The sequence below is a fragment of the Rattus rattus genome, chromosome 8 (genome assembly GCF_011064425.1).
Source record: "Rattus rattus isolate New Zealand chromosome 8, Rrattus_CSIRO_v1, whole genome shotgun sequence".
Taxonomy (NCBI): Eukaryota; Metazoa; Chordata; class Mammalia; order Rodentia; family Muridae; genus Rattus; species Rattus rattus.
This window is the reverse complement of record NC_046161.1, coordinates 3,861,338-3,887,293: the sequence shown is the minus strand read 5'-3', so window position 1 is coordinate 3,887,293 and position 25,956 is coordinate 3,861,338. Positions and strand designations below refer to the sequence as shown.

Here is a 25,956-nt window from a genome sequence, read left to right as displayed (position 1 = left end):
GTCTCGTGCTTTAGAGCCTGTTTCTTTTCAAACTGTAGAGGAGTTACAGCTAAGAACCACTGCACCCCTGATTCAACAAATACATGATAATGATTTGAGGGAATCATTCTTTTGAGCCATGGGTTTAGCCACAGTCAGTACATTTTCTAATTTTTTTAAAAATTTAATCTGGTATTTAAAGAAGAAAAAATCCAGGTTACCAATTATCAATTCATGTGCTGTTACAGGTCACCAAATCTTGTAAGATCTCAAGGCAAGTCTTTAAATTCTCCACACTATCTCAAAACAAAATTAACTAATCATATTAAGGACGATTAGTGAAGACTATAAGGAACTACTCTCAGAACTTGGTATAATTTGAGTCAAGTATTTAAATTGCTAAATGTCCCCAGGAGGTCAAAAACTATTCTTATTTGTTTTCCCAGATCAGAGAATTTGAAGACCATCACATAGCTGAAAACAAGTTCTCAGAATGCAGCCAGTCTGTCCGCAGAGCACATGCCTCATTGTTTTCTGTGACATCCCTCTGTGGTGGAGCATCTTCAGCCTTTAGCTTCTGGGTGGCGCTGGACATAAGGAAGGGATCCATCTGGTTGCTCAATGTTCGATGTCTTCAACCTTACATTTTATTGCTCTGTGCTTCTGGCCACAGCTCCCATGTTGCAGGAATTTCATGGCTGACAACATCATTTTGATCTTCTTGCTTATTTATGTTTTTACAATATAAGAAGTTTATCAAGATAGAATTTATAAATATACAATTCACTGTTTTAAAATGAATAATTCAGTGGCTTTTGTATCTTCATAGAATTGTACAACCATCACTACCATTAGTTCTAGAACGTTTCCAACCACCCAGAAAAGAAACTTTATATCCATCCCCAGCTGTTTCACTCCCTACAGCTTCTGACAAGCCCTCTCTTTTCTGTCTCTATGTATTTTTCTGTCATCAACATTTTATATAAATAGAATCATACAACATGTGGCCTTTCGTGTCCACCTTCTTACTTAGAATGAGGTTTACAAACTTTATCCATATTATTACATGTCTCAGCCCTTAATTCCTTTTTTGGTTTAATGCACATTTCATTGTCTGAATCTACTACATTTATTCACACATGTATCACATGATGGACATCTGTCCACTTTTGGCTACTGCAAATAATGCTGCCATGAACATTGGTGTGCAAGTTCTTGTGCTTTAATTTCTCACAGGTATATACACACAGTAGTGCAATTACTGGGTTTCTGCTTAACATTTTGAGGGCTGCCACACTACTTTGCTCTTTCTTGCTTTTGAAACTATTTTTATTTATATGCATGTGTGTCAATATGCACACACATGTGCAGGTGCCCAAGGAGGCCACCAGAGAGGATCAGATTGCCTGGAACTGGAATTAACAGATGGTTGTAAGTTGTCCATATGGGTGCTGGAGACTGAATTCAGGTTCTTGGAAGAGCAGCATGCATTCTTAGTCTCTGAACCATCTCTCTAGTCTCTGTTTGTTTGCCTTTGTTTTCTGCTTATTGATAGTAAGTGGGTTCCAGCCTGCAGTAAAAGTGAAAAGGCTTTGCTTCTCAGTAGGGCACCTTGAACTTAGAAAAGGTACTAGATATTGTCTTCAATAGTCAACATCTGGTTGGGTATGCACAGTGACTTTTAGTAAGAGAAGCCAAATGGAACACTTGCAGTAACAGAGTGTCATTCAGTCTTTTCATGAGCATAGGAAGCAAATTTAATAAACGATGCTAACAATAACAGGTTATAGGTGTTATAAACTGTAGCTCTTCTAGGTAACCTATGAAGTAAAAATATTTTTCAATTTTAGAACTCCTAAAATGTAGAGTTTCTCTAGACTGGTTCTAGAATTCTAGTACTAAAGTTTTTTTAAAACCACAAGACTGAGAGCAATTATTCTTTCTGTGTTGTTAACTGGGTAGAGTTGGGAAGGAAAGGTTTAATTTAAATTAAAACAAATGAACAAACAAACTAAAAGAACAAAAAAAACCTTCCTTAAGTAGAAAACTATTTAGAAGAAACTGAGGTGGATCAAAGACATCTCCACTGAGGGTGCTACCAGGAAGTAGGAAATAGATCAGACTACATTATTTTTTCTGGCTCTGTATACTTATGATACGATCATTTACATTTACACAGGTAACACAGAATTTGTTGCCAAATAAAGCATGATAAAAGTTGGTAAATATTAACAGAAAAGAGAAATGAGGAACTCCTCTAACACGACGTTTTTATTGGGTTTTGTTAGAAAGGTTCTCTGTTGCAGAGTGCCCAACTGTTGGGGAGCATGAAGATTAATTGGAGTGTTTGTCTACCAACCCACTTCAGAGGCCAGTGGGAGACACAGAGGACAGCCAGGGCCAAGGACACACTTGGTGCATTTTGTTCATGATACCTTCCAGACACAAAGAAGTACATTTATATCCATCACAGTAAATGATGGTCAGCCATTGTTTTTAAGGGGTAATTATAATTTGTATGGTAATAACCTTGCTTAATGAAATATTTGTATATGTGTGTGTGTGTGTGTGTGTGTGTGTGTGTGTGCATATAAGTGCACATAGTATTTTTTTCTACAAACAGAAACCAGAGTTATTTGCTTTACTATAGTAGGTAAGAAAAAAATGAATATTTAACTAAAGGATATATTATGTGATTCTGAATAAAGGTGGCTTCTCATTTAGATTAAAATTGTGAATGAATATTAGAAAAAACAATAGAGTTGTTATTATTTTCAAGGACCCTTCAATCACCCTCAGGACTAAAGGCTGGAGAAGAACGTCTCTGACAAACCACTTAGTCCATAATGTCCAGTCCTCAGTTGCTCCCAACGATCTTCATCCCTGTGGAGAGACTAGACCTGACGATTCAGCAACCAACCCAGGAGCTGGATTTTACCACACTAACCACATCTTCCTTTTCTGTATCATACTTGAATGTTTTTGGTCCTGAAAAGAAGTAAATGTAACCTAGAGGAGATAAAGTTGAAATTGTGGTTACTGGAGATCCCTTGGAGAGACGTGTGAAACTCTAAAGTTGGGGGGGGGTGTCTCAAATGCAATCACAGCTTTCTTGACATGGTAATGAGGAGTCAGGGGTTGATTATATGGCATTGAGCTTGTCTTCTATGGCGCTCCAACAAGCTCTAGAACCTGATCCCTAACTTCTTAGACCATTCCCCAACATTTCCTTTGTTCCAGTAGGGTGCGGGCTTCACTTCAGGTCATATGAGAGCATGGTCATCATGCTTTGTGATTTTGCTTAGACCATTCTTCTCACAGAAGTCCTTCCTCCTTTATTATAGTCTATCAAATAGTAAGCTGACCTTCAGAACCAGGTAAGGTATCATGAAATAGCTAACTGCCATGTTTGACCCCATCTGTCTCTTGAAGTCACTCTGAAGCTTATTAACACCAATTAGTACTAAATTATAGATTGTTTCATCTTCCAGTGGCTTCATCTATGTTAGATAGATAGGCGTTTCCCAAGGATGCTCAACATTCCAGGAGAACAGAGGTCACATTTGGAATCTCCTTTGAGTTTCTGAACACTGTCTGTCTCTGTGCTACATACACAAGTCAAGAAGAACAAGATTCAAAGGATGTATTCAAATTTGTGTGGTTTGTATAAAATATTCACTTCATCTAACTTTAACTATGTGTTTGATTTTAGGAGTTGGGTGATGGAAAGGACAACGATTGGGAAGACTACAGCTCCTGGATTGAAGCTCCATTGTTGTAGTGTTGTTTGTTTGCTTTTTTGAGAAAAAAGTCCCATTTTGTATCCCAGGCTGTAGTCAAACCTTTCATCTACCTGCTTCAACGCACTGCGCACGGGGATTACAGGCTGAAGCTGTACCTTTTGTGGTTCATTTGGGACAGGGCCTCTCACATTCCAGGCTGAAGATGGCTTTGAATTTCCTTTTCCCAAGTTCTGGGATTACAAGCCACATAACCAGTTTATGTTGTGTTCGGAATTAACTCCAAGGCTGTGTATGGTAGTTAGGTCAGGGTCAGGGTCAGGGTCAGGGTCAGGGTCAGGGTCAGGGTCAGGGTCAGGGTCAGGGTCAGCTGTATCCTACTTGAAGACATAGTTCTAAACATGCCTACTAGTAAAGGGAGGGCCACAAATTTATTTTTATTTACTTATTTTTAAATAAAAAATTTTAAAAATAATTCCTCCTCTATTAGGTAATCTGGCTATTTAAATGGTATGAAACGACTTTGGACCAGTGAACCCCACTGAACCCCATTTCTGTTGAGTTAAAGCAGAACCCAGATTGCTTATTCTAATTTCCCCAGGGGACATTTTTGTAGGGAAACTCACCATTCAGTTCCACCGCAGCATCTATATGACCACTCACTCCTGAAAATTCTTCCTCAGTGTTTTTTGGGTAGTCCTTTTCCATTTTCTTTTTTCTTTCATCATAGCTAAAAGATATTTCATAAATAAGTTATTGATGATTATAGGTGACATTAAGGTGGTCAGTAATATTTTTAGCTAGGTTTGATTTTGAACATATTTGAGATATCTCTGTCTCTGTCTCTCTCTCTTGAATAAATAAATGACTGTGTGAATAATCAGTACATTAGAACCAAGAAAATATGCAGTAACTAGAGCTTTAAAAAATGGCTCTTGCTAAACTCCGAACATTCCGGGTACTGGAACCCTGCGTCTTCTCTGGCCTCTTGCCATTCGCTCATGTTAGCCCACAATGCAGAACCACTGGCTGTTGGTGGACCTTGGGGATGTCTTTCATTGTATACACTGAAGAGCCCACTGGGCTCTAAAGGATAGTTCCTCTTGGGAGCCTCTTATCTTTCAAAGCACATCGCCTAAATCCACTGCTCTTTCCTGGAAAGATGTGACCAAGCAGATAATAGATTAGGATTCTATTTCTGACATCAGTTAAGTGTCTTTCTGTGACCTAAGTTACACTTGTAAAAGGCTATGACTGTGAGTCAGCAGTACAGTATGAACTCAGGATAGGTGGCGATGACTCTCACTCTTCAGTGAGATGTCATTTAAAATAAGAGAAAGTCCCTTCTTCATGAGCACATAGCCTCAGGCTGGGGCATTCCCATCTGCACACATCACCAGTAGGTCAGCTATTTTTTTTCTCCCTGGGTTGCTGGGTAGTTTCCTACGGCAAGTTATGCCCTCCATCTCCTGAAATGTGCCTCTGCCTACATGGGTCAGGGGAAAACAATCGCAGAGATCTGAGGGGGAACTAAGCCTCTACAGAGTTGTTCAGGCTGGGTTGCTCTCTAGAGTACTATGGGTGGGAGTGGAGGGGAGGGAACTCTCCTAACATGTCAACAGATGGATTCTGATGTATTAATATTCCATTGAGACCTCTAACATAGATATGGGACCAGGAATCTGTGCCATTGACAAAGGTACCTGCTTTTCGTTTTGTTGAGTAAGGACATCATCATCAAATCACCTGCTTACCTTTCTCTTTCATCAGTTCACAAGGAAAGAGATTACCCCAATGAAGGCAGGGAGGATATAAGCTGAGAAGAAGACAATTTCTACTGATGCCTTCCAAGTGCTGACAAAGGATGCTCCTCCCCTTTCTGGTGTGGTGCTGCCCTTATTTGGCTGTGAAAACATGGTGATGGTCTTGCCCTTTGTGGACAGATATTTGGGGATTCCAGTGACAGAGCAAAGAACATCATACCTATAGATAGATGGCTTTGTGTTTGGCCTTTTGACCCTTGTCTACCCACAGTGTAATTGAGAAAATATGAGAATATTCTCTGAGCTATAAGATTTCATTTGGAGAAGATCCATTATGAGGCTAAGGTAATTAATATGCATGTTATATGACACCCTTCCCTGCCATATGTGGGAGCCAAGACACGCTCCAACCATAGATATTGTGGGTTATTTCTATCTCAAGAACTACCGACTCCAGCTTTTTAGTAGGAGGTCTAGCAGATCTGTAACTTGATCTGGGATATTAAGGCATCAACAAATTTAATTCCTAAGTTCTCTCTCTCTTTCTTTTTTGTTTTTCCTTGTTTCCTTCATGCCAGGTTTAATTTTCAATCTTTAAACCTAGGTCAGCAGATTCCATTTTGCACTAGGCAAGGGTTAAAGCAAGGGCCAGAGAATTGGAAGATGGTGGAGGTGCTCCTGAGAAGCAGGCCAGGTAAGGGTTAAAGGCAGCCACTGTCGTGGTGAGGACTTTGCCAACAGGATTATAGAGGAATTTATGTGTAGTAATAATCATGAACTTTTTGAATCAATAAGTAAATGGTGAAATGAACCAAAGAGTAAGTATATCTGGCAGACAAAATGGACATTCCATTTGGATTCAAGGTGCATGAGACATAGATCCCAATGGACCACTTTCTAGCTGTGTTATCTTAACATTCATCTTTGTGTGTGTGTGTGTCTGTGAGTGTGAATGTGTGTAAGTGTGTGTAAGAATGTGCGTATCTTTTAAACTGTTGAACAAAGGTAATAGAACATCCTTCCCAAGTGCTGAGGGTACAGATGGGAGTGACAGAGGGAAGAGATCCTGAGATACTCTAGAGCATGACTCCCGCCACACGACAAGACATTAAAGTGACTAGTAGCTGAACTTGACTCTTGTCACATGATAAGCCACCAAAATGACTATTAGCTAAACATGACAATTACAGAAAATATTTTGATCAACAATCTACTGTGTTCTATGATCTGCTAAAAATGCTGCTGTATTTTCTTATCACTAAAATCTTGTCTATGAAACCTGAATAATGAATTATAATTCTCTGCAAGTTTGATTATTTCATTCATGAACATTGGCCTCATCATTTAATGTAGACTAGAGGATGTAGCCATGAGTTGTTGCTGGTGACTTAGTGGTATCACAATGCAGAGACACCGATGTAGGTTTTCAGATACACCTTTGCTGCAGGGCACTCTTCCATTGTCTGTACTCACTTCATCTTTATGATATCAAATGATTGAATTATCCCATTTTTATCTATCAATTCAACACTTAAAAAGGTAATTTGGATTGTTCCTACCACTTGATTATTATGAATGCCACCACAAATATTTGTGCATAACATTGATTTCTTTTGGGAACAGGCCTGTGATGTAATTCTGTTGAGTTTTCTTGGGTATAGGAGCCGTCCCCCATGTGGCCCTAGTAACTCTCCATCCATCAGCCATGGTATGAAGGTTCTGCCTTTCCTGCATTCTCAACAATACTTGCTAGGATTTAGCTTTGGATTAGAGTTTCTAATATGGATGAAGTGACTGTATGATTTGGTTCCCCCTCAGCTATTGACACTGATACCAGCCATTTACCCACGTTACTTTGACAGCTGCACATATATTTTGAGAAATGTCTACATAGGTCCATCCATCATATTTTAACTGGACTGTGTGCCATTTTTAGTAATTGAGCTGTAACTCACAAGTCATTTGTCAGGTATATTACTTGCCCTTTCATATTCACTATGCTTTTTCATACTTTCTTGCTATTGATCTTTGAAGGAGAAAAATTTTAATTTAATAAAGTCCAATTTTTCTCATTTCCCATTTTTGTGCGCGAGCACACGCACATGTGAGTGTGTGCGTGCGTGTGCGTGTGTGTGTATCTGAGGTTCTGAGGTTTACTTCACTATCATCATGGCAAGAAGCATAGCAACATCCAGGCAGTCATGGTCCTTGAGGAGCTGAGAGGTCAACATTTTGTTACAGAGGAAGACTGGCTTCCATGCATCTAGGATGAGGGTCTTAAAGCCCATGCTCACAATGACACACCTACTGCAACAAGGCCACACCTCCCAATAGTGTCACTCTCTGGGCCAAGCATATTCAAACCACCACACCACTCCCTGGCCCCCATAGGCTTGTTCAAAGACTCTATGGGGCCATACCTAGCCACAGCATAATGCAAAATACATTTAGGCCAACTTCCAAAGCCCCCATAGTCTATATCTGTCTCAACAATGTTAAAAGTCCCAAGTTCAAAGTTTCTTCTGAGATTCATCCAGTCTCTTAACTGTAATCCTCGAATCAAGACAGGAAACGAGCTGAACAAACTCAAAACTGTGCATCTCCACGTCTATTGTCAAAGCACTCTTCAGATCTCCAACCCTCTTCATCCCTGTTGACTGCTGTTGGCAGGTCTGGTATTCATCAGCAACAAACTTCATTCTCTTGGGCTGGTTCCACTTCCTGTTAGCAGCTTTCTTCACCAGCTTTTCTCACAGCTCTGACATCTCTAACATCTTGGAGTATTGAAGGCAACTTTATCTTTACAGCTTCTTATTCCGATGTCTGGAATCCATACATGATCTTCTGGGCCCCTCCAAAGGGCTTGGACCCCCTTTCCAGCTCTGCCCTCTGTAGCACTCTAGGCTCTGGTTGACCCCACTTAACTACTGCTGCTGTTCTTGGTGATCATCCCATGGTACTAGCATCTCTAATTCACTGGAGTCTTCCACTGTAACTAGGCTTCACTATTAGCCTCTCATAAGCTCCCTTCATGGTGCCAAGCCTCAGTTTCTTTGCATGACCCCTTCCATCCTGGGCTATCAACTGCAACTGAGGCTGTACCTCCACCAATGGCCTTCCGAGGCCTCTCACAGTGCCTCCAGTTGCTCTCCATGACCCCTTCATGCCTTCAAAACCAGTACCACCTGGATGACCCTTATGCATTATCAAGTCTAGCTGCTGTACTAGGTACAACCTTGGTTGTCTCTGGAACACAACTTCTTGATGCTCTCAGAAAACACTTCTCAGAAGGTTTCACCTCAGTGATTCTGGTCTCTTCTTAATCATTACTAATTTCTTATTTCCAGCTAACCAGCATCAATTGTTCCTGTAGTCCCTTCTATTCTTGACTCTAAAGCCAGAGCCATACGGCTGAAGCTGTTGAGTTCGGCTGCTTGCTGGAGCTGGAAAATGGCCTCCTTGCCACTAGCTTTCTGTTTTCTATCTCCTGCACTGCCTAAGCTTGGCTGTCCTGGAACTTGCTCTTCAGATTGCCCTTGAACTCAGAGATATGGAAGGCTCTGTCTACTGAATGCTGGGAGTAAAGATTTGTATCTCTATGCTTTTCTCTACTTGGAACTTGCTCTGCATCAGGCTGGCCCTGAACTCAGAGATTTGCATGTCTCTGTCCCCTGAGATTAAAGGTGTGTACCACCGTGCTTGGGCCTAAGCTTTTCATGGACACTATGCCTCAAGATCTGGATTAAAGGTCCATGTCTTCCAGCCTCAAAATCTAGATCAAAGGTATGTCCTCCATTTCTGGATTGTAATTCATTTCCAGATTAAAAGTTGACATGAAAACAATAGCCAGTTAATAATAATGTCTAAATTTACTTATCCCTTGTTTAATTGCAAAAGAATAAACAGTAAGTTTAGCTGGGTGGGATCTTGACCTAGGTCACCACTCCCTTAATTACACTTAAAATCCTCGAACCCAGAATTTAGCTTCATTCCATTTCCTGGTGCCTCTTCTCTTTGAGCCTTATATTTTTTTCTTTTTAATCTTGCTATGCTTAATCAGAATGTTCGTCATGAGAGTAAAGCAGAGAAAGATGCTAGACTTTTCTGAAACGTTTTTGTCAATGCAATTAATCTGATTCTTTTCACCTTAGACTTAGCCTCAGGCAGACTCTTCAGACAAAGGCAAAAGGCAGCCACATTCTTCACAAAAATACCACAAAAACAGTCTCCAGGCCATATACTAATATTCTTCTTCTCTGAAACTTCTTGAGCCAGGCCCCCACAGTCCAAATCACCCTCAGCACCAATGTCTTCCATATTCCCACTAGGAAGGCCTATCAAGCCACACTTAAAGTATTCCACCACTTCCCAAGTCCAAAGTTCCCAAATCTGCATTCCTCCAAACAAAAACATCATCAGGTTTATCACAGCAATACCCTGGTCCCTGGTACCAATTTCTGTCTTAGGGTTTCCATCGTTGTAAAGTGATATCATGAAGGCAACTCTTATAAAGGACAACATTTAATTGGGGCTGGCTTACAGGTTCTAAGGTTCAGTCCATTATCATCATGGCAGGAAGCATGGCAGCATCCAGGCAGTCATGGTGCTAGAAGAGCTGAGAGTTCTACATCTTGCTCCAAAGGCAAACAGGAGAAAACCAGCTTCTAGGCAGCTAGGACAAGGGTGTTAAAGCCCACCTCACAATGACACACTTTCTTTAACAAGGCAACACCTCCTAATAGCCCCTTGACCAAGCATATTCAAACCACCACAGAGTGCATGTGTGCCTGTGGAATTTAGAATATCATGTCAGATCCCCTGAAGCTTAAGTTATAGGAGGTCGTAGTTGCTCAGTGTGAGTTTCAAGTGCTGGGATTATAGGAACCAAGGGACACTATTAAGGAACAGTTGGTCACCACAGAAACTGTCAATTATTTTAATATGACTAAAGGACTTTGCCAATATAAAGGCACAGGCAGGACCTTCAAGTGTACACAATATACTCAGATCTCTGTGAGAACAACGGAAAGAGCGGGAGTTGGGGTCCATCTGAGGCCAGCGGGAAAGTTCCACTGCAAACCTCCAAGCACAAAGACCCCTCCCTTCCAGGGAGTAGTTAGTTCCCGGAGCAACTGCAAACCAAACTGTCAAACAAAGCTACCTGTGACTCCCAACTGACCTCCCCTTGACTGCCAACCGCCCCCCTGCAAAGTCCAGAACCGTTCACTGACTACGAGTCAGTTTGAAAGTCACTTTGCCCCACCATTAGTACCCTGCCTAACTTCCCTGCCTAGTTACCAGTTGTTACCAATTATTTACATTTTGCCTCAGTTGTTAGAAAGGTATATGATTCCCTGTTAGAGTCTGCTTAGGGTTGCCTCCCCTGAAAGCACTGGAATAAAAGTTCCTCTTGGAATTGCATCGATTGCTGCCCCCATGAGTCTCACTCAAGGGGTCCTGGACAGGGGTTGATTCGGACCTCACACAACTGCCAAGCAGGACAGCAGAGATAAAATTATCAACAATTCGAAAAACACGGACAGATTTTGCTATGGTTGCTTTCAACTAAATGCTTTGTTACTTAGGAACCTGCTTGTAGTCCTAGCCCTCAGGAGGATTGCTGAGTATTTGAGGCTAATGGGACCACATTGAAAGGCATTGTCTAAGAAAGCCCCACCTCCTACAAACAAAACAACAACAACAACAAAAAAGGAAAACATTAAGCAAAAGCTGTGTCCATTAGCTGCTTGTCAGAAAATACAGCAATGAAAAAGTTGAAATTAATGAGTATAAAAAAGGTATGATGTTCACAAAAAGGGACCTACCGTGACTGCTCTCCAAAAGACCCAACAAGCAGCTGAAAGAGTCAGATGCAGATATGAGCTCCCAACTAACAAACAGAAGTTGCTGACCCTTGTGGTTGAATTAGGGAAAAGCTGGAGGAAGCTAAGGAGGAGAGCAATCCTGTAGGAGGACCAGAGGTTTCAGTTAACCTGGACCCCTGAGATCTCTCAGACACTGGATCACCAACCAGGCAGCATACACCAGCTGAGATGAGGCCTCAAATACACATATAGCAGAGGACTCCCGGGTCTGGGTTTCAGAGAAGATGCACCTAACCCTCAAGACATTGAGACCCCAGGAAATTCAGAGGTCTGATGGGGTGGGGACAACCTTGTGGAGATGGGGGAGTATTCGGGGTTGGGGGCCAGGGAGGAGGTATGGGATGTGGAACCGTCACGGGGTGGACTGGGAGGGGAATAAAATCTGGAGTGTAAAAATAAACAAATAATAAAAATAAAAAAATGTATGCTGAGTGATTACAGAAGAAAATGCCAGAGGATATTTGTAAGGACAGAACAACAAACCATTTACCCAAAAAATAAGAACAAATCATGATGTGTTAGGATTCACACCATCAGTTCCTCGTATTTGTATATAATCAGAACGTGGCTTCCATAATAACGAGCAAAGGCTGACAGAACTACCATGAGGGAAGAGAGCATGGAATTTAACATCTCTATCGAGAAGGGAGGAAGAAAAGCTGAGGACAGAACATCCAAGTGAGGACTGTTTAAATGCCCATCCCCCATTACAAAATGTCCTCTGTGATGTTTCCTTTGAGGTGTTGAGGGTTGACGCCAGGGCGTCACATGGCAGGCAAGTGTTCTCCCACTGAGCTACACCCTAGCTCAAAATGTCTGTCCTTTCTAATGAGGTGTTGTTTGCTCTGCTTGAGCCACCAAGCAAGGCCCAGTGACTGAAATGCCACAAATTCCCTTAGCTAAGACCACACGAACTTCTGTGTTTGGAAATATGCTTGAATAACTTCTGAATAACCATCATAATGAAATTTTCTTAACGAATGAAGTACATATCCCCCTGACAGTCTATGGGGCATAGTAGTGGTTTCTGCGAGGACCTATTTCCAGCAGATTGAACTCCACAGAAAGCTAGCTGTCCAAAGGTTAAATAATACTTTAGAAGTCAAAATTAAAAATGTAGCAAAATTTATATACGTTTTTAATTAGACCGACAGTTGACAGCGTGGCAATCTTTAGCTATTTCAAAGGAACTATTGGCTGGAGAGAGATAGTTTTTCCCTCTATCCCTCCTTCCCATTTTGTTTACATTAGTGAAAACTGTCTAAACAACATTTTAATTCTAAATATTTTCTTAGGTTGTTTCTTCAGTGGCTATTCATGGGCTTACCATGCATGTTTTTTTGTTGTTGTTGAGTTTTCTTTCTTTCATTCACTATGCAGCTGTGGGTGGCCTTAAACTCTGGCCCTGTTGCCTCCACATCTCAAGTGCTAGGACCACAGGCAGGCTGTGTACTGTGTCTCATTCCATGATGTCTTCACTTCAGAAACTCAGCTTCCAAGCTGAGGAATTGGCTCACTTGGTAAAATGCTTGCCTTGCACTCCTGGGCAACTAAGTTCACTCCACAGCACCCATACAAAACGCTGGGCATGGTGGTACATGCTTATCCCAGTGTTAGGAAGGCAGAGGCAGGCGGGTTCCTGGGCTCACTGGCTTGCAAACCTGGCCCTACTCAGCAAGTCCCAGGCCAGCAAGACGTAAGAAAAGAAGGTAGGCAGCATGGAAACAACAATACCTAAGGCGTGTGTGTGTGCGTGTGTGTGTGTGTGTGTGTGTGTGCGTGTGCGTGTGTGTGTGTGTGTGTGTGTGTGTGTGTTAAATTTATTCTCAAATCAGTTAAGACAGAAGAAACGAATTTATATTATTCTGCTAGTATATAATTACATCTTCTGGTGCCATGTGAGTTTGTGTATGTGTGAGTGTGCATGTGTGTGTTATACGGGATCATTTGCCCTCAGCATAACTAACTTCACTGTTTCTTGTAAGGTAGTCAGGGAGCCAGATTCTGTTTCTGTGTATTCCCCGTCCCATACCTCTTTTAAACAGTAGATCACTATGCATAATTTTGGCTGGCCTGGCACCTACTATGAAAATCAGGCTGACCTCAAACTCACAACATTCTTCAGCCTATTCTTCTGAAAGCAGGGACTAAAGGCATGCACCACCATGCCTCAGTCTCTCTTTCGGATTAAACAATAGCTTTGCTACATGTAGCATTTTGGTGGGAATTATTTTTTCCGAACACACTGAATAGACTTTCTGTGACTTTGTGGCCTCTCTCCTCTGATTTCTAGTCATGACACATAACATACTGAGTTCATCTTTTATTTAAGATATTTAGTAATTCCCCCTTTCCTACAGAGTTGACATGTATCTCTATAGAAATCACAGGTCCTCTGGGTTTGTCTGTTCTACTCAGCTTGTCTTGGCCGTTTCCCTCCTGGGGCCTGGGGCGGGTGAGAACACTTGAGTTGAATGAATCACCTGCATCTTCCCCCAGCTCCCTGCCCATTCTTGCCCTGGTGCTTTTTCATCAATTGCTCTGTCTGCCTGGAAGCCACCTGCCCCCACCCACTCCTTCTGCCCCGACCCACTCCTGACCCCATTCAAACCTGCCCCCCCACTCCTGCCTGGGAAACTCCCACACAGCTCTGGAGGGGGTGCAGTCCTCACTTCCCCTGGGCACTCTTTTTTTGCTAGACTGCCTGTTTCCTCTTTGATCTGGCTCCCTGAAAGCCATGCCTCCTCGGACAGCTACAGCGGTGTTCTTGCATTTGAACTTCTATTAATCATTGATCTATAGATCGACTAGGGCTATAGGATGATTTCTGAGTACATATCAGGTAACAGGCATCACATAGTCCTTTTTTTTCTTTCTTTCTTTTTCAATTCTGTCACTCTGAACTTAAGTACAGTTTCTGCCTCTATTTTGTAATTAAAGAACTGGAGGGCCAGCCTGCTCATTGCTGGTCAACCTGCTGTAAACTCTATGGCTCCCTTGCTCCTGCTCGAATCTCTCATTTGTTTTGTGCTTGCTGCACTTGGGATTGAATTCAGACCTCATCCTTGCTGTAAGAACACTGCGGGTTGAACTCAAGGGTTCAGACTTGAAAGGAGAGCGCACTACTTCTGAGCTCTGTCCTCAGTCCTGCGGTGCACACTTCCCTGGAAGCAGGCAGAGAGCCTGGGGTATACTCATACCCAATAGCTAGGTTTAATGAAGTGATTTGACAATAAGTTTTGTTTTATCTTAAGATATTCACAAGTAACATTAATTTCACTTTACTATTCTTATTTTTGATACTTACTATTTTTCTCTACCATAACTAACCATAAAAATCTTTAAATGAAAATATCTTCCAGTAGTGCAGGCATCCAGAAAGGAGAATATGGAAGATGTGTCCTTTCTAGCAGTGATGCTTCAGCCTACTGTAGCTGTGTTCTCATTGCCAGTGTGAAGGCAAAGGCGGAGAGACCTGTGGATATGCAAATAGCTCCACATACATTTAGAAACCATCAATCATAACGGGATGATGGGAACCACGGCACTCCCACCACAGGAAAACCCCTTGTACAATTATTCCTTTTGCCATTGGTAGATGAACAAGAGCACTCAATGGAAGAAATTAGCCACTGATAAAAGAAATGAAAGAACAAAAAAGAACTCTCTGCATCTAGATCACCAAAGGCATGGGATGGCTCAGCAGATAGAAGAATCCGCAGTCAACCCTGGCAACTAGAGTCAAATCCCAAGACTTCCATGGTGGAAGGAGAGAAACAAGTTTGACAAGTGTCCTTTGACCTCCCCACGGAGCCTGGTATGTGTGCCCTCCCAATAATACAAATTAAAACGTCAATAAACAAAAAATCATAAAGAACAACATATAAAGAAAGAGTTTTCGTTAATAGTCACAGATTCAGCTCGAAAGACTCAATGCTGTATCCGTTGAGGACAATAGAGATTATTACATCAGAGAAGCTCTCCTTCCCTAACCTCCAGTTCAGAGAGAATTTGGGACCTCTGCTGTCACCAGACTTCCACTGTGACTTCCAGGGACCCACCATGAACTCAAGGTATTTGTCACAGCCACTGGTATAGAGCCTGTTTTACCTCTTGCTTGGCATTTGTGAAAATGAGCTACAGCGAGGAGAGAATGCAGAGACTGAAGTGGTCTTTAAGGGTACTTAGCAGAGAGCCCCGATCAGTTCTCAGTACCAGTCAACAGACAGAACCTTAGCTGATAGCCATGGTGTGACCCTGTGTGCAGTGACTGGATGCTGTCAGACCTGCTGATCTGCTCATTATGGACTCCTGATGGACAGCCGTGGGGTTTGTCTAACTTAGGTAGAATGACTTCTCTGTAAGGCTTTTCCTTTCAGCAGAACTCTCCTCCAAAGAGGGTCACATTTGTGACCACCTCTATATTTACTCCAAATCACAGATTTCTAAGGTGTATTTTATGTAATGGTGTAGTCTGTTCCCACTCAGGTATTTCTATAAGGTAGGGATGAACCCCAAGACACCATCTCCACTCTTTCAGGACACTGGGGTCAGGTCAATGAGTTAACTGAAACCTTAGGGGGTTGGTCTCAAAGACAATCAGCTGACTGTGCAGTTCTGGATCTTAAAGTCTGCCCTGAGGCCAAGAAGCCAGCAGGCTTATTGTCAGGTTGCTGGTCTTTGTTCTCGCAAAAGATTTGTTTCCTTCCCATCAAATACATGCAAAGAATAAAAGGGGGTGAAGCCCGCACCTGTAGTATTCCTCTCCCACAAAGAAAAGTGTCTTCTGAGGCTCCTTGAGGTAGACGGCGGCATCTATTCGCTGCACGTGCCTTGGGAACCCGAAGTCATAAATTGTGCGAGGAGGACCTTGCATCTGGAATCCTCGAGTGACCCAGTAGTGGGGACCTGGAAACAAAGGCTAGAGTCTACAGTGGTTCTGTGATGCTCGGTAATACATTCCACTCATGAAGCTCTATTCTGGATAGCAAATGGGGCTGGTTCCTGTGGATTTAAGTATCTACTTACTCAATTCGAATCTTAATAGACTTCAAACTTCCCTGAGGCAAGTCTACGTTCATACCTTGGGGAAATGGTAATATTGATACGATTGTGTCTTCTTACTCTTAACGTCTTTATTTTTTCAATTCATCTCTTGTTTATCACCTCCTCTCACTTCATATATGCATGAGGAAATGGGGACAAATGACAGGTCATGATGATGCTTTTCCCTTAAGTTGACAGCAGTCTACCCTTTTTACCCAGGAAGATGTGTTAGCAAAACCTAAGGCTGTGCTTTCTGGGAAACTTTCGTGGCTCTCTATTGTCGAGACGTATGTTCAAGAATCGTGCCATTCCAATCACTTCACAGATGAGAAATGGAGTCATGGCTGTTGGGTAATGTCTCATATTCAGTCATAGTGAAGGACTGAAGCCAGACACTGTATCCCTGAGGGGCTGACCAGAAATGAAGGAGATTGTACCCTGCCAGCTGCTCTAAGCATGACTCTGTACAGGATATCAGTTAACATTAAAGGATCTCACTGGAATGTGCCATGCTGTTCTGAAGGAGAGGCCAGGGACTGGTTTAAGCTCCCTAGCCCTGGCCATATAGCATGGTGCCCACTAAACTCAAAGGGTGGTCCTGGGGACAGTTGATACAAACTGTCATTTCTACCATGGCTCCACAGTGCTGAGTGACACTTACCGTCCACCCGAACCCTGCCCCAAGATCATCGGAGTAACACAGGTAGGGCACCGCGGCCCTGACATTTCTTTCCTTGAGGGATCGGCGGGTACCTTTGAAGAAGAAGGCAATGCCTCGTTCAGCCACTTCATAAGCTGCATCCACATTGGACATGAGCTGGGGGAAGGAGCTGGTGATGGTGCTGGGCCGAATCCCTGCTGGCAAGTGCACCCGCCTTCTCCAGAAAATCCTGTTGGGTGGGCCAAAAGAGGCCAACAACACGGATTGGTTGAGATCTTAGATTGCAGAGATTAAAATGACACTAAGCCACACGGCGGAGAATATCGTGAAATCCCCAATGCAGTTTGCTGTTTTAGAGAGTAACACATTATATTATTGATGCTGTTGTCATTATTACTACTAAGACAGGGTCTCATCAATCTCAGGTTGTCTGGTGCTCGGTTCTCCACCTCCTGTGTGCTGGGTTTCAGGGATGAGCTGTTGTGATTTTTAGTTTTTAACCTTATAAACAGTTTCTTCTTGTTTTTCATTGTATTGCACCTCTGAGACTTCACTCCACTTATTTATTATTCAGTCCAATATTCAGAACATATTTGGTGGAGTAGTGGGATATCCATTAAACACACATGTCACAGTGGCATATAAATTTCTCTTTGTTTCTTTTGGAAACAACTCTGGTTGTTTCCAAAATTAGAATAACAAAAAGAAATTTAAAAATGACCAAATTTCTAGGTAAAAATTTAACTCAACTTGTCATCAGAAATCAAAGATTACTGGAGTTTCTCATGGGTATTAGAATCTTTTTTTTTCTTCTTTTCTTCTTTTTTATTTTTTTTCGGAGCTGGGGATCAAACCCAGGGCCTTACGCTTGCTAGGCAAGCGCTCTACCACTGAGCTAAATCCCCAACCCCCGGGTATTAGAATCTTAATTTTCACATAGGACCAGTCTTGATTTAAATTATTGCAGATACTGTGAGGACTAAATTCAAGCACAGTACTCGTTCTAATTCAAAATTTGTGCCATCGGGACACAGAATTTGATGCAGTCTGGTGACAGTGTTGATCGTCATAGCTAAGGTTGGCAAGTGCTCTCGGAATTAGGAGTAGCCACATAGCAGACTTAGTGTGGTTTATAAGATTATTTAGGCTGAGGTAGGAAACATGGCTTTAAACAGCCCATTACAGTGTCCACATCCACGCACTGCTGTGTTCTGTATAGCACTCCCTATTCTTTTCACAAACTAGTGGGTGAAGAAAACTTATGTTTGATAAACAGCAAAGCAATAGAACATAAATTCAGCAGATTAAAGCAAAGATGAATTAGAATTGTGCAAAGAACTCAAAATGCAACCTCTCTGAATTGAGCCTTCTTGGCAAAGGACAGACCAGGACATACAGGAACTGTGTAAGGAAGCAGATGGACACCAGCAGTCTGTAATCTAATCTCTGATAAGGAAGGAAAACAGCAGAACTTGATAGGACCGACTAGTTGATAAGATAGTTATTGCCGCTGTCTGTCTTTGTGTGCCGGGTAGCTAACTCTGTGAAGTTTATAATCAGTTGTCGGCTAATGCTGGGGGGTTGAACAATTTATTTGATCAATAATTACATAGTTTATGAGATTTCCATTTCCTATTACTAGAACTCTAACTAGTTCTAATTCATTCAAATTGAGATTAATTACTGATGGCTTTCTCCTTGGCCTTTGCTCTGTGCTTGTTCTGGGACTCTGGGAGCAGGCAGGACCATGCCTTACCCATCTTTTTATCTTGGGGCTTGGCATGGTGCCTGCTACCTCTGATCCATTTTGTACAATTGTTCTTCTATTTCTTTTTCCTCCTCCTTCTTATATTTCTTCTTCTTCTCCTTCTCTTTTGGCTGGGAACTGAATTCTGGATCGTGCTAAGTGATAGAACTACCTCCGACCTGGATGGATTTTCCTAAAAATCCTTCCATGTATGACCCTTTTAGTTCTGAGAAAAATTTAAGCAACCCAGCATATAGGCCTATAAACTAACAAATTAAACATTTACTGGTGAGAAATTACAAAGAAATTTGTCTTAATTTTAAATTTCTTTGGCGGGGGCTGGAGAGATGGCTCAGTGGTTAAGAGTACCGACTGCTCTTCCAGAGGTCCTGAGTTCAAATCCCAGCAACCACAAGGTGGCTCACAACCATCTGTAATGAGATCTGACGCCCTCTTCTGGTGTGTCTGAAGGCAGCTACAGTGTACTTATATATAATAAATAAATAAAATATTTAAATTTCTTTGGCATAGATATAATTTTTGGTCATTTATTAAAAACAAATTTGCCCTCTAATGAGCTTCTTGTTTGTCTAACATAGACCAGATCAAAGATATATTAATTTGATACTTCCATAGAAGGAACATATTAATAATCTTTGTTTCCATAAACTATTATAAAAGCAGAAAGCTTTGCACATACAGTAACAACACAGAAATTCATAACATACAATAGTCTCAAATCTGTATGGAGGTATCAGTCAGTGTCCATGGGCATTGCATGTTGTGACAGCATACTCAGAAGAAGCTGTGCATGCTGTTTGTTCAGAGGCAAGGCTGTGGTGAAATTACACAACACAACCTGGGTGAATGATGCTAGATACACCTGGGGTTCATTACACATTTGATTTTTAACTGAATTTTTGGCCTCTGCCTGTTCAGAACCTTTTTACTGTTGACAAGCTTTAGCTTCCTGTGCATTGAGGTGTTCACCATATGTAGTATTGTGACCATCTTCATTCCACACCTGCCTAAGCAGATCTGAGTGTTTGTCTTTCACGAGACGCCTTCATCCCGTTTCACAGATAGTCAGGGCAACCCAGCTCAAGCTTCTGTCCACATTACCCCACACCCTTCTTGACTCTGCTTTTCTGGTCCTTTCCCTATTTTCAGGGAGGAGAGGTGCCTTTCTTCTGTTTTGGATGCTCCTAGTTGCAAAAAGGAGAAGGTATGTGTATACTAAGAGGTCAGCGAGCACCCAGTGCAAGGACAGCTGCCTATACAAACCAAGAAAGGAGACCCCAGAATGAAAGCATCTTGGGGTTCTCTCTCAGCTTCTGCAACTGTGAGATGGCTATGTATTGTAATGCTAAATACTGGCCCCAAGACTTGGTTGTCCCCAAGGATGAGAGAATGTGCATACAGACCCAAGTGGTGCTATGTGACCCTCCCCCACCCCAGTTATTCAGAATAAAGATGTCTACAGCCTATTGTTGGGGAGAATCAACATAGGCAGGGGCTGGAGTTCCTAGGTTTGGCTTCTGAGGAGACCCGCAAGGGGAAGAGAGAGAGAGAGAGAGAGGGGGGGGGAGAGAAAAGGGGGAGAAGGAAGATGCCATGGGTTAGGTGAGTCATAAAAGCACAGCCAAGAGGGCTGGCCAACTGGAGTTAACTCTTAAGAGAACATGGTACATTATAGTTAGGGATTATTAATGAGGAAATAAATTCTAAAAGCTTAGAGTGTAGATATCTGCCCAGCTCTAGTGATCATTAAGGCTTATTATAATGATAAAAGTTATTTGTCTTTTGTCTGGGAACTGAATGATCAAAGATGGGGTAGAAACCCTGGATTGAGATTAAATATTTCTATAACAGAAATGGATTCTGCTGTAAGTCACCTGGTCCTTACTGTGTTCTTACGGCAGAGAGTCAGAACACAGTGATATCTTCTGGGCAGAGGGATTCCAGGTAAATTTTATGGTTCCCCCTCCCCTCCTCACCAGGCTGACCTGAACTCAGGATCCTTCTGCCTAACTCCTAAGTGGTGAGATTATAGACACATGCTCCCACATCCCAGGATAAAGAACATATTTCTCAGACCTCATCCCTTTGGGAGCCATCTGAGGACATCAGAGTTCATCCCCATTTCCTACCACAGCTCTGTCTCCTGCCAGGACTCTTGCCCCGTCACGGATTTCTGGCTCCTGCACATGTTCTTTCTCCTGAGCACAGCCCTTCCCTTTGAATTTCTGTCTTCCAGTGATGAAAAAAAAGAAGTTTGACAGTTTCCTGTAGCCCAGCCTGGCCTCAAACTCACTGTATAGACAAGAATGACCTTGAATTCTAATCCTCCTGACTCTACCTCCCCAGGACTGAGATTACAGGTGTGAGCTACCGTTCCCAGTTTAGGAGATACTAGGAATTTAAACCTGGGTCTTGGGTATGTTGGGCAAACACTCTACAGACTGAGCTACGTCTCTGCCATTTTGAATGGTTTCTTTCATGAGGAGTGCCAAGGCCGAGCTGCTTCTATAATTTTTGCCATATGGCAGTTCTTGGTACCCAATGGACACTTTCTAATGAAGCAAAACGTTACACACATAATCCTGAGGTCCTCTGTCTATCCTGGTACCACTAAATTTCCTCCAGTAAAGGAAAGAACATAAGTGAATGTTGCTGTGTTTCTATTTTCTATTATGGAGTTATGGAGGAATCACTGTCAGACTCTCTCAGAAATCAGAATATGGGGCCAGATGACATTTATGATGACAGCTGATGAACACTGAAAAACATGGAGGCCTCCTGAAAAATGAGAATCTATTTGATCACTCATCCATCCATCCATCCATCCATCCGTCCATCCATCCATCCATCCATCCTCCATCCATCTACCCTCCATCCATCCATCTATCCTCCATCCATCCATCCATCCATCCATCCACCCTCCCACCTACCCATCTACCCACCCACTCTTCTACCCATCTATCCATCTACCCACCCACTCATCTATCCACCTACCCACCCACCCACCCACTCATCCACCCACCCATCCACCCACTCATCCACCCACCCACTCATCCATCCACCCATCTATCCACCCACCCACCCACCCATCCACCCACCCACCATCTACCCATTTATCTACCCACCCACCCACCCATCTACCCACCCACCATCCATGCACCCATCTATCCACCTACCTACCCACCCACCTACCCATCCATCCACCCATCTATCCACCTACCTACCCACCCACCTACCCATCCATCCACCCATTTATCCACCTATCCCCTCACCCCCACCCACCCAACCTATTCACCTGTCCATCTACTCACCACATCATCTTTCCACTCATGTAAGAATGCAATCACTTATCCACTCATCTGTCTAACTGGCTAATTGTCATTTGCCAACTACTGAATGAGCCCTTACAGCACTTCTCACTAGACATATAATAACGAACAGTAGCCTGTTATACTTGGGCTGATGACCTAAGAAAACCAACTTGCTATTCTTCAACAATATTCTTCATTTTTTTCTACATGGGGGATTCTAGTCTTTATGGTCAAAGCAGTTAAAATAAATACTGCAGCTGTTTGGAAAGCACTCAACAAAGTGCCCAGACCAAACCAGTCCTCCATCCATAGCTACTTGTGCAGTTGTACATCTAAGACCCTACTGCCAACCCTACTCCATGATCTTCAGCCACTGAGGTAATGGTGTTGCTTGGCAATGGGCCGAGGCCTGAGGGCATCTTGGACTTACCTATCTTTGAAGAACAGAAGCTCCTTTCCCAGCATTGTCACCGCATCAAAGGATGAGCTGGAGTCACAGAGGTCGGGGATGGATGGCTTGTGAGGTGGGATATGGGGCATGGTGGGCTTTCCTGGGAATGTTTTCCGGGGTCCTAGGGTTCAAAGTGCAAGATGATACCAGCAAATCAGAGCATGTACACATCTCGTGAGAACTCTAGAAAGCCTACACACAGTCCCACTGCAGATGGCAATGCCTTAAGGAGATGGCTAGCCATGGCAGGTAGACCTGGGCTTGAGTCTCAGCACCTCTAGTTGTTAGTTGTATGATAGAAACAAATAATTAGACATTTTAAAGCCTTGGCCACATCAATTGTAAATTGGGAGGGGTACTAGAATCTACTTGTGAATACTGTGTGAGACTTAAGAAATACCTGAAAACACCATTAAAAATTGATGACTACCGGAAAGTCAGTTTTGTCTGTGGGTGTGGACTAGGACAAATATACTCCAGTATGCAGGCAATAAAAATGGACTTAGTGGGTTGTAAAAAAAAAAAAAGGCATGGGAACCCGTGTGAATCTGGGAGAAGACAGGGCAAGGAGTGGGGAGTGAATATGATCAAAAGTCATTGTATACGTATGTGAAATGCTCAAAGAATTAATGGAAACATTGTAGAAGAGGTGGTTGCTATTTTTCTCATCCTACATAATTAATTTGATACTTAAAAATATACTAAGATTCCCTACTGCCTTTAACCTTAAAAGCTTGCAGTGATGAAATGAAAGCTCACACAACCTTGCTGTGCGTGGACAAGTCTGAGTGTGTGTCAGTCATGAGTAGCAGATTGTATGGTCCAGTGGTAGGGTTGTTAGTATCATGATTGACATTGCTAGGGAGCTCACTTATCCATAAATGGGTAAACACATGCACATACATATGTGCATGTGTATGTGTGCTTGTGAGCGTGTGTGTGCCTGTGCCTGTGCGTGTGCATGTGTGTGTGTGTGTGTGTGTGTGTGTGTGAACTATAAAATAGAATCACTGCCTTCTACCTTCAAATGCATGCATTTTTATTTGCTTTGGAAAGTTAGGCAAATGGACCATTTTCTTAGGTTTTTCATGGCCAGAATGCTCTGGAAGGAAGATATAGCAGCACCTTAGGAAAGATGTAACACTTTTAACTGGTAGGTAAGCTCTTTACAGGATGACGAAGCTGTGGTGGTAACCCTAGTCATCTTTATCTAAGCAAGAAATTCCTGTAAAAGTGCACTTCCTCTACCTTGGAGACTGAATGCCTGCCACTTTCAGGGTTAGAGATGGCGAGAAGCTCATACCATATAACGCTTGGATCCCTTTCACATCATCCTTGGGGAGATGGAACCTATAGGGGTTCTGGTACTTGTAAGTTGGGTACATCAGCGCTGATGGGTCTGTGGAATGGCCCAGGCCCAGAGCATGGCCAAATTCGTGAGCAGCAACGGTGAATAAGTTGAACCCTAAACAACACGAGAGAGAAAGCATCAAGACAGATTTCTGTTTTCGTTCTCTTGCCTTCCAGGACACTTTCTGCACCATCACAGTTAACTGTGCTTTTCTACAACAGGCTTCAGAGGCTGGTAGGTTGTTTTAACACCTGACTCTCCTGACTTCAGTCTATTTTTGTGTCTTCACCCTTTTGGGGCATGGGGGTGGGAGAGCGAAATGTAAGACAAGCCACTTCCTTGTCAGTTAAGCTCAACAAAGGGATAACAAAGGGCTGTGTAGCTAGTAGTGGTAATACTATTTATAGTAGTGCGTTGATTTGGATCCTAAATGCTCCAACTATTTTCTGCTCCTACAGTCTACTCCCTTTTTATATTATAAGTTGCCTTTATCAAAAAAAAAATCTGAGTAGACATTGAATGTAGTACAATGAGATCAAATTACCTTCTGCTGTAGTCAGATTATAGGCTTACATACAAAGTGAATTCAGTTATAAAAAGGTTAACTTACTTCTTAAAAGCAAATCTGTTTTCATACAACTCACTATTATACACATTTTACATTTTAATCAGTGCTATGAGGAAACTAGGCTCATAGAGTTGAAATAATTTACCCGTGGTGACAGTTAGCAATTGGTGGAACCAGGAATTGAGACTTTAATTTGGTTGACATCAAAGTTGGAATTCTAATGATCCTGAGTGTGTGTGGTTGTACCAGTCTCCTTCATTTGCATGTCTCCTAGGGAAGGTTTCTAGATGATCTGCATGGCATTCTAGAAACTTTACACCCTCTCCAATTATACTCCTTAAGAGACTACCAATTCATTTCCTGGGTTTATTCCAGATAAAGTCCATTCTACATACACATAAGGAGCCATAAATCTTGTACACCCAAATAAAAAGTAAGCTGTGCATTGGGAGGGGACTTGTTCTGTAGTTTAAATGCGAAGAAGCAGAGAACAGGCTAGCATATAGCATCAGCTTGGGAGGGTCTTTCCCCCATGGTGTTTGTTCCCTTCTGGATTTTTGGCTTACTTGTTTTTCCTACCCAGCCTCCCTAGTTAAAGGGTGGCTTGGGACGTTGAACCTCAAGGTTTCATGATGGAGGCCCAGAAGAAGATACAATGTTTTCCAGGTTATGGTGAATTGTGCATATGTACCATTCGTTCCCATAGTCCACTTCTCAGCATTGTCGAAATGTGTGTCTCCTCCCAGGCCTTCTCCAGGTGCGAACGCATGGGCCAGCGTCCCCCGAGGCCCATCAAATGGGTAGGAATCCCCATGATCTAAGCAGGAAATAGTGATTGGATTAAGGCCTCGTAATTCTGGGGGGTTGGCGTCACAAAAGGTGGGTAACATTCTCAACAGCACTGACCCTTAAATGCATTTTTCATTATTGACCTCCTAAAGAACTATTTTTAATTATGCATGTGGGAGTATTGCACATGAGTGCAGTGGCCAGCAGAGGGCAACAGATGTCCCTGGAGCTGCAGTTACAGCACAGCAGGGGCTCTTAACTGCCAAGCCATCCCTCCAGCCCTAATATTCATTTTCAAATATATATTTTAAAATATGATTATAATGTATTACATATACATTTCACATATGTTAAGAAATTGAAAAATAAAAAAGATTATCTTGTATTTCAAAGGAGGCATGGTAAACTTTGTTGTAATGGTTTTTATTGTAACACACAGTGCCTGGTAGACTATCACACACAGACTACAGAAGGAGGAAGGGTGGAGGAACATTTGATAACGACCCAGTCTACTGAATAAAAAAAAGTTCTTGTTGGCAGAAAGAGCTTTCAACATTGATTCCTCTGAGAGGGGTCTTGTAAACTAAGCCTATGCTTTCTGTTTGTACTGCACAATGTAATTTATGTGTCAAAATAGCCTCGTA

The 25,956-nt window shown here is 42.4% G+C and overlaps 1 protein-coding gene across 1 annotated transcript in view; it reads right to left on the bottom strand.

Annotated features, from left to right (window-relative positions):
• Positions 1-1,072: 1,072 nt before the first annotated feature.
• Mmp20 (matrix metallopeptidase 20) overlaps positions 1,073-25,956 on the bottom strand; it is a 37,818-nt gene continuing 12,934 nt past the window's right edge. Inside the window, exons 4-10 of the mRNA XM_032911058.1 lie at positions 25,215-25,340; positions 23,908-24,069; positions 22,584-22,725; positions 17,167-17,303; positions 16,119-16,275; positions 4,346-4,449; positions 1,073-2,988 (exon numbers count right to left, since the gene is read on the bottom strand). Of these exons, the coding sequence (XP_032766949.1) occupies positions 2,888-2,988; positions 4,346-4,449; positions 16,119-16,275; positions 17,167-17,303; positions 22,584-22,725; positions 23,908-24,069; positions 25,215-25,340 (929 nt within the window). The 3' untranslated portion in view covers positions 1,073-2,887. The remainder of the gene's footprint in view (positions 2,989-4,345; positions 4,450-16,118; positions 16,276-17,166; positions 17,304-22,583; positions 22,726-23,907; positions 24,070-25,214; positions 25,341-25,956) is intronic.